Source organism: Meleagris gallopavo, chromosome 7, assembly GCF_000146605.3.
Source record: "Meleagris gallopavo isolate NT-WF06-2002-E0010 breed Aviagen turkey brand Nicholas breeding stock chromosome 7, Turkey_5.1, whole genome shotgun sequence".
Classification (NCBI taxonomy): Eukaryota; Metazoa; Chordata; class Aves; order Galliformes; family Phasianidae; genus Meleagris; species Meleagris gallopavo.
The window spans coordinates 21,595,775-21,605,306 of record NC_015017.2 but is presented as its reverse complement, the minus strand read 5'-3'; the positions used below and the strand labels follow the sequence as shown (position 1 = coordinate 21,605,306).

General features: G+C 39.4%; 1 protein-coding gene and 1 long non-coding RNA gene across 2 annotated transcripts in view; one reads left to right on the top strand and one right to left on the bottom strand.

Annotated features, from left to right (window-relative positions):
• Positions 1-235, bottom strand: part of LOC100542537 (coiled-coil domain-containing protein 173-like) — a 9,095-nt gene extending 8,860 nt beyond the window's left edge. Inside the window, exon 1 of the mRNA XM_019617183.2 lies at positions 7-235. Within this exon, the coding sequence (XP_019472728.2) occupies positions 7-235 (229 nt within the window). The remainder of the gene's footprint in view (positions 1-6) is intronic.
• A 7,270-nt stretch (positions 236-7,505) lies between these two features.
• On the top strand, positions 7,506-7,797 carry LOC116216818. The gene is made up of 2 exons (XR_004160327.1): positions 7,506-7,614; positions 7,722-7,797. It is a non-coding gene; the product is annotated as an uncharacterized LOC116216818 (long non-coding RNA).
• The last annotated feature ends 1,735 nt before the right edge of the window (positions 7,798-9,532 follow it).

Sequence of the window (9,532 nt, the reverse complement as noted above, 5' to 3'; positions counted from 1 at the left end):
GCGCGCTGCCCGCGGCCTGGGTTCTGCTCGGCGCCGGCCTCGGAGTTTGAATGAAGCCTTCCTCCTCCGCCAGAAGGCGAAGTGAGCGGCTGTCTGCGTGCCACATGTTCTCCTCCCTCCGCAGGCCTCTCCCTGGGATTTGGAGCCTGGAGGAGCTGCCGTGGCGGCAGGAGGGTCCTCCGCTCCCTCTTGGGGCTTTCTTAAAGCCCTTGACGGGTGTTCGTGGAAAATGCATGTTAGACCTGTCACGCTTATGGCCATCACCAGGCCATTAGTACTGCATGTGTACGGTTATTCTTGAAATCCTTGGGAGGCTTTGGAGAAGAGAGGCTTAGGAGAAAAAGCAATAGTGTATTGAAATAGGCTGAGATTTCTGTTATATTGCCTTACAGTTCACTCAGATAGGTGTCTTCCATAGGCCTGATAAGGAGGTCACTTCGGTAGCTGCTCAGTATTCGACTTAAGGTCATTAAGTTTTAGTAAGAGAGAATATCCAGTTTTTCGTGTTTTTGTTCTATATTACCTGCAGGAAATGTTGTTCTTTGGGTGGAGATAGATAATGGGCTTAAAAAAATTTTTTTTTGCTTTATTTTGTTTCACAATAATGCACATGAGTCACATTTTTAGGTGCCACCATGTTAAGTAAATGATCAGAATATGACAACTAGACATGTTTTCTGAAGTAGTACTATATTTACATTTGAAGAATGTATAATTTTCATTTATCGTGTTGTTTTTTTAATTACTTTTAATGATCTGAAAAAGTATGGCTCTAGTATATGTGGTAGTTCTGAAGGGGGGCATACAAAATAATAAAGGATTCTTGGAGAGCATCCTTTGAGGCTATATGTTTTAATAAGACCATTTCTTACAGTCCTTTTTTGTGAAACAGTTTTTGTTTAGGAGTTAGCCAGTCGATCATCCAGCTGTTAATTTTATTTTTTTTATTGGCCTTAGGATTTCAGAAAATCAGTGGGTTATGAGGGAGTTGGGAGTTAAGTGTATGTGCTGCAGTGGAGGATGTTACTGTAGTGCAGCGTGATGTTTCCACTGCCACTTCAATCCTCTGTGCCACGTGCGCTCCCATACAAGAGCCACTTTTCATTTGGAAGCAGCCAGGAGCACATCCAGCTGTCTTCTAATGGAGTGAGGATTTGATTGGAGGTTGGGGTGGGGCTGGGAAGGTGTGTAGAACTAAAGTAGTTGAGAGAGGAGGAGAACGAGATCATAGAACAAGTTTTTAGGGGTGTTATGGTTGGCAAATATGTCAGCATTAAAAACTGTGTGTCCAGCTGTTACAGTTTAGCCTTATTCTGGTCTTCAGTAGCTAGGACAGAAGTCTGAAGTCTGTTTTGGTGATTCCAGCAGATGTCTGACTTGCTGATTACACTGGACCTTTTAAACACTTTTTCTCTTTTACACAACACTAACACTTGTCTTTTCTTAGTATTTTTTTAGTTCTAAAATTCTGGTTTGTTAATTAATGGCTTCTTCTGGACCTAATGCAGCTCCAGTTTCTAGTTCTGAATGATAGGATTGAAGTAGTCATGTTCTTCACAGCTTCTGGGAGTGCTGTGAGCAACTAAAGGCATTTAGTTGTGCACAGACCTGGGAAAACATTTGAAAAAACACATGTCTGTGTTTTTTCACAACTCTAACAGCAGACAAGAAAAAGAAAAGAAAAAGGAAAAAAAACCCAGACTTTTCTGTGTAAATCAGATAGAAAAGTGTGACTTACTCTCAACATCAAAGTTTTTCCTTGGTGTCAACATAAGTGCATTGCTTTTTAAGGTGTTTTTCATTTTAGGTTTCTCTTTATTAGCACACTAAAAGGAAGGGCATGATCTTGGGAGAACTTGTATCCCTGTTCAGATGGTTTTAGGAGAATGTTATCAGCTTCTTCTGTGTTCTTCTGTGTTCTTCCAACCGAGACGTTACATCTGGGTGTGCATTCCTTGTGTACTTCAATACAAGAAGCTCAATTTTATGTTAACTGCAAAAAATCTTATGAAAAGTTATGTAAATGAGTTCTGCTGTGCAGTAGAGTAGTGTAGGAGTACATTCTGTGTATTTATTCAGGACCAATCTGAACATGATATCTAACATCCCTCCAAGAAGATAGCAGGCTCCTGGCAGGCAATGACTGATCTTGTCAGGTACCTCTTCCCTTGATTTCATTTTTTAGGGTGAAAAATATATAATCAGTTCAAAAGACACTTTCAGCATTACTCGAGATAGAGAAATTCCACAGACCTTTGTAAAATATTTTTTTTTCCTACAGAACGCTTTTTTTAAGTCCATGTGATTGCCAAATGGCATCCAAAATCTGAAATGTGATGAAATGTAGTACCTTTAAAAAAATCTGTTGGCAAAACAGTCCTGTGCTGCTGATTAGTAAAATGAAAGCAAATTAATTTCTTTAGTTGTCATTGCTGCTATTTGGGAGGTTCTGCTGTTTGGAAACACAGCAAGGAAATTATTGAGATTGGGCTTGGGCTTGTTGGATTTTTGTTCTTGCTTTCAGTATCATCCTACAGAGCTGGAAGTTCATAATGCCACTAATACTGGGATAATGTGTCTCATTTAGCAATGATACATTCATTTGCAGTTTAATCTGTATAAAACAAACATACCATTCTTGGGCTATGGCTGCACTGTCATATTAAGTTGATATGTGCTGCTGCCAAAGTCTTTTCTTGAAAGGAGGCAGAGGAGGGTGTAGTTTTCACGTATTTAAGGAGATCCACCTATACCAGGGCTGGCCACGCTGTTGTGTGAGCCCTCCATTCTGGGGTTTAGCCCACGTGGCTTTAAGTGATTGTGGAACAGCACTAGTGAATGCGATGCATGCTTGGTGTCACTTGGTGTATTTTTGTTCTCTACATTTAAAATATTACTTTAAAATATTTCTGAAGGTTCTGGATGGCTATCTTTGCAATATAAATCGGTGTAGATTTGTCTTCGTGAATGTGAAGATGACCTGAAACAAAATGCTGGGAATGTGGATTTATGTGCTTTATTTTTCATTTGGGCATTGAATGAAGACCGCTGCCAAAGATAACTGTAAATTGATGCGAGGAACTAATATGAAGACAAAGTCAAGGAGAAATTAGAAGAAGGAGAGAGTAAATATGAGTAGGTGGTGATAGAGAATGAAATGAAAGAAGAGGACATAGTAAATTTTTTTTCCTACTAAATACGTTTTTGCTCCAAACCTGTTGTGCTCTTGTGGGGCTGGAACAAATTGGCAGTCCAGTGAGCTTTGTGCCACGGTTACAGGTGAAGGGTTTATTTTCCTCAGAACTGGGAAATAGTCCCATACTGCTATTTGCTTCAGCTCTCATGAGATGTGTGATGCGTGGATATTCCAGTTGATGTGCATCTGTGAGGGCACGCTTCAGTCTAACCCATTTTGACTAACGCATTTCAGTTGAAAGGAGCTCTGTTATATTAAGCATACTATTACTAGATCCTTGATAGCACAAGTAATTTTGGCTGGAAATAAAAGTTCCACAGGATGTGTTTTTTAATATATCAACTAGTAGGAGTGACAATCCCTGGCAGAGATGCTTGTGAACAGTCTGTGAGGGTTATCTTTTTCATTGGCATGGCTCATTTTGGAAGGGAATGGATGTCTGCATCCTGGCCAGGAGCTGGCCATCTTTACCTGACAAATACTTGAGTGAAATAACAAATAATGCAGGTGTGAAGGGATGTGAACCCTGAAAGACACAGCTGGGAATGCACTGGTTATAGGTGAAGCTGTTCTGGAAAAACACTTTTTGTTGTATTTCTTTTATTTCTGAAAATGAGATTAACAGTTCAGCATGGAGTGCTTTAATATTTATTGACAAATGGTCTGTTTTAGGCATACTGAAGGTGGTTGATTGTTAGGTTGTTGGTTTTTTTGTTTGTTTGTTTGTTTTTGCATTGTTTCTTCTCTTAGTAAGAAGCTCCTCTAGCAGGAGATGGATGAAAATTCTGAGTGATATGGTAATTTCAGAATAGTACTTGGATTGTTGTATCCTTTAAACACATAGTTTTGGAAGGAGTAAGTAAGCTGACTTGTAAGTAAGATTGCCCTTCTCCACAGCTTATTTTTGTATGTAGATACAGCGGGTGCCTTTTGGATTGACTTTAGAATCAAATTCCCTTCAAATTTTATCATGTATTGTGAGCTAGTAGCATCTGCATTTTAACTGAAATTAAATTTAAGGAGAAAAATATACAAGTCATGTAAGCCCTGTTGTTACCAACACACATAGTATTGAGCTTTACATGTCATTTTCTCTTTTTTATTCTTAATATTCTCAGATTTCTCTGCTGGTTCTGAAATCACTTTGTGTACTTGCTTTTAATACAGACAAGTTTTGAGTGATCGTTGTAAAGTTGTAAAGTGACTGAACTTGTTATTAAATACTACATGGATCATCTGTGACTCAGTAGTACTGTCCTCAGTGAGGAGATGTGTCTGAAGTGCTGGTTATATTGGAAAGCAAGTGCTCTCTTGAGGTATAGGTAGTTTAAGGTAAATGTTGCTGATATTTTAGCCTGGTTGAAGAGGGCTGTAACTCACTTTATCCAGCCTGTCAGCTCGCTCTTCTGCTTGTACATCTAGCACCCTGCGTACCCCAGCCTTTCCAGTAGGTTTTGATTCTATTTTCCAAATGTTTTTAAAGATAAGGCAGTTCTGGATAGCTCAGGAGAGTCAATTTCTGCACGAAAAAGAGATACCTTTTAGTGTTTTTCCCAAGAGATGCATTTGCAGCATCTCCTCAAGGGAAGGTATGTTTATTTGGTGTGTTGTGTGTCCAGTCAGCATGCCTGCCCTGAGCTGTTGCCATCTAGTACCACCTGCAGCCAGTATTTATTGGAGAAGTGATACTGTTACAGGACTTGTTAAAACAGTTTGTGGTTTTTTGGCTAAAGTACTGTATATAAATGTTCATGTAGACACCTTTGTTTCTCAAGCAGATTACCTGTGAAGCAGGGTTGAATCCCTCCTCACCCAACCCATTGAAGGCCAAAATGCTTCAAGTGTGGGTACGATTAGTCAATTGCTGCACTGCTGGGCCTTAGGTGTCTCGGTTCATTTCAGCCCGTCAGTTTGATCACCAAACAACATGTATTGTAGCATTTGTTCTGAGAGGCTTTCTGCAAAAAAAAGTCTTCTCTTCCTCTCCTGTGCGCCTGTGTAGCACATTGTGCTGTTGGCAGTGTGTGAGTTGATGGGCAGCCTGTCCTCTTGCCTGCTTTATCTGCATCCCCTGTGTGGGTCCAGCTACCTGTGACCCAGCAGCATCCAAGTCCCCGGCTTTGTGCACTTTTTCTGATTCTCTGTCTGGCTACAAAAGTTGTGTTAATAGTAATAGAGGAGATGCAGCAAACAGTTCAGAAGAAGAGCAAGTAGGCTAAGGCAGGGCTGCTGCTGCTTTTGGTGAATCTCTGGCTTGTGTGAATTAACTTGTTAGACAGCTAAGTGTATGTCTGCTGAGGTTCTGCGTGTTTGCGCAGTCTAGCTGTGCTAAGAATCACGTGGATGATAAATTATTGAGTGGTGTTGCATGTAAATCCTTCCTGTGTTACTCTTGCGATTTTTTGCTGTGTAATCTTGGCAGGATGCGAGGAGAGTGATGCTGAGCACAAGGAGAGAGAATGCAGACTAACATGGTTCTAGAGTCTTTTGATTCTTTGTGGCCTCTCCTTCATAAACTGGAGTGATAGATAGCAACAGTTACATATTTTGAGGCTGTTTTGTGGCACAGCTATGGGTGAGGCTTTAGGAAAGGTGTTTGAGTAGTGTTTTCTGGCAATTAAAAAAAATTTAAATTACGGATTATATTCCAACTTCTGGAGGAAGTATTCCAGTCTTATGGATCTTTTTGCTATCACTGTTTTTTTCCTCTCTGAATTCAGAGAGAATGCAGTCTCAGAGAAGTGCTATAACTATGATGCTGGAAGACTTTGCAAACGAAATTAAGTTACTGCTCGTTACGCAAAAACAAGGGGATTTATGTGCTTCAAGGCATAAGACGAGTTGCATTAAAAGTATCAAGATAAACAGATAAGCAATGACACAAAAGGAAAAGAAACAATACAAAGCCAGAATTGTTTCATTTGGCAGTAATTTTGGAAGACCTACATCTTTTTTTATGGTGTGGAGTGGTTTTGATCCTGGTTAGAGCAGCTCTTCCACTGCAGTGGCAAGAATGCTGGAAATATGCCTAAAAGCAAAGGTTTAATCCTCCACGTAGCAACATGTTCTAGTTTTGATCATCGTAACTTAACTTCTGCTCTTTGACCAATCTCCTTATTTTTGCTGAAGTCCTGGTATTTCTGAAAGCATGCTCACCTGTCTTGCTCAATTGTTATGAGGAGCTCAGTGAAAATCCTTCATGTTACTTTGCTTACTACTTTACATCCAAGTTTGACACAATAACATGTGCAATCAGGGGCAGCCTGTCAGCCTGTCACCTCCATGGTCAGGAAGTCCATCACTTCACCTCGGGTCTGTACTTCCCACTGAGGAGTTGGGCAGTTGCTCATGGGAGAGGTGTGCTAATCATGCTGCAGGTGTCACAGGGATGGGTCTAAAGCCATTGCTGTAATTTGCCATGGGAGAAAATGTGCTGTGTAAGTAGTGAAGCAGGCTATATGGCTGTTTATTTTGCGAGAGCAGATGGATGCTGCTCTCAGCATGGATGGGGAGTGAAAGCAAAATACGAGATAAGCGGCAAGACTGTTCATTTTACACTGTCACAAAATGATGGACTCAACTGCAGCTGTTGAAGTTCATCATTTCTGGGCTGTCCACCTCACTGTGCTCCTCACCGTTACAAGCACAGAGTACTTTCTTGTGTTGCTGTAGTTTGTGGTCAAGGTGTATTAATAGAATCTTAGTTTAACTGGCTGGGTTGTGAAATGCAGCCACCAGTGTATTCTTGAGGAAAAGAGGTTGCCACAAGGCTTGTCCCCCCTGACCAGGAGATGAGTGGCCACCTCAGCCACTGATGCTGAGCCAAGCGGATTGCAAAAATGAGTCTGTTTAAACAACTGAAAGGCAGTTGCAAAAAGTTGTTTGACACAGCTGTCTGGTCTCAAAGCTGACTGTCTTTCTCTGACACTATTTTACCTTGAAGATCCAAGAATTCTAGGAGCAGACAACTTAAGTGATTACCTGTACCATCTGGAAAGCAAGCAGATTTACAGCTTTATTATCCCCACACCATACAGTTTCTTTTGTGTTTGTAATTCCTCACCTGAAATACGTCACTGAAGTTTAGACTTGATAACGTTGCAGCAAAAATGACCAGAAATACTCACTGGCTCAACAAAACATGAAAATGGCTTAAAATACATAAGTAGCTCTTTCTTAATCTTTAGAAATACTCGTTTTGCTACCTGTTTCTAGGTTTCTATTTTTATCTTTTTCTGCAATTCTTGTTGTCTGTATAAAAGCTTCCACATTGTAGAACTTGAACATAGATTCACTACACAGAGGGATAAATTCAATTTTATTTTTTATTATTTACAGTATTAAAATTTTCGAAGCCATGGGAGTAAAGGTCCAGAGACCTCGTTGCTTTTTCGACATAGCCATCAACAATGTTCCTGGTAAGAAAATGAAAACAATCAATTCAATAACGGGATATTCCTGTAAAATATTTAAGGATAATACAAATACTAGTTAACTTCATAACAAATATGCCTTTTTCTTCTAGCTGGAAGAGTGGTCTTTGAACTATTTTCTGATGTGTGTCCAAAGACATGTGAGAATTTTCGCTGCCTTTGCACAGGTTTGTAGATCTTAATATTTATAATTTCAAATGTAATACCATGTTTGCTAATTTAACATCTGTGTTAACATTTTTCCGACTTGCTGAGGTGTAGACCTAAGTACATCAAACACTACTTCTTCATATCTCTGGCGATTTAGCAAATTTATCATATATATCTGATGTAGAATCAAAGCAGTTGTAGTTTTTGGCTTAAGATGTTGCAGAGAGCATGTACTAATCAACTTTAAATGCTGGCATGGTAAGCTGATTTTCTTTTACTAGCGCGGATACTACTGTTCACATTGTATAACATCATCCATCTTAAAAGAGCCAATAAGAGGTCAGGCATGGAGGATTACTTTTCAGTTTTACTATACTTGTATATGTTTGAAAGCTGTTGCTGGTATGCATTAATATTTTGCTTCACAACGGTTTTGTAGGATACTGTTGATTTCCAGTCCTAGTGAAATTCAATTATTTGCTGAAGAAATTATTTAAGAAGATTCTTTCCTAGAAGCTTTTCCAAGTAGAATTATTTCTCAGTGCTCTGCCTATTTTGGTTGGAAACGCTCACAGCTTAGCAGAACTTGAATATTATCACAAGAATGATTCTGTGAATACCTAAATCCATGTTTAATGTTTTCAGCATTTTCCACTTTCTTTTCTTTCAGTTTGTTGTCTTTCAGGTCAGTGCTTCATAGCTGTTAATACTGAATCACTTAGTACTAATACGATCTGAATCAGGTGTGAGCACATAATTGCATTCATGTCAAGTTAGCTTTGTGCAGCATTCATGAGCATTATCTCATCTAGGGATTCTGGTTCAGAATCAGGTTATCAAAAATTGCTAACAAATTCGAACCTTAAAGTGATTCTTCTTATTCGATAGTAGCACGTTTTCATGTGTCTGTGGCATTCTTTATTTTCTGTCAAATGTCCAAAAGTCAGATTTATTGCACAAGGTGTTATTCTCTGAAAACTGATTTAGATTTTTCATTTGAAGTCTTTGAATAGCCTCTCAGATCAGAAACTTAGTTCACTGTTTAGTTTAAAATCAAATCAGATTTAAAATCAGGGGCTGAACTGCTATGCTGCTTTAAAATATTTAAGAATAGTGAAGAAAGTATTTTGACAAAGTATTTATGATATCATAAACATTTTAAATTTTAATTTTATTTACACTTGCCTTTTTTCTGGTGGTTTTGAAAAAGATATACTATCTTCTTGAAAAATAGGTCAGCACCTCTGGTTTTTACTGGCATGCCTGTTAGGTGTGTGACAGGCCAGCACAGTGTACAGCCGCACATTTATCAAAGTTCCTATCAGAAATGTTTATTGTAGTTACTCAGATCCATGTGGAGGCATCAGGTAAGTTCAGAGGTAACTGCCAGTTTCACAGCTCGGAATGAGATTGTAAGAAGATACAGTCAATGGTTTGGGGACAGTGAAAGGAAGAATCCTTTATCTTTCAGGATAGTCCCTGCTCCTTACTCTTACATTCATTGTTACCTTGAGGTTGGCTTTGACATTCACAGGACCCCCACCATGAGCCATTCATCTGGCTATCTCAGCAGAGATCTTATTTATTTGAAGGTAGGAGGAAAAGTAGGTAGTGTTTTGCTGAGGCAGAGGGCTTGCTTATGAGTCTGAAGAGGATTAGAACTGATTCAGGGGAGGAGGCTGGCAGTTGGAATCATGAGTTGGGAAGGCAACAAGGTTCCTTTAAAATCATTTCTTGATCCCTCCTCGTCTCT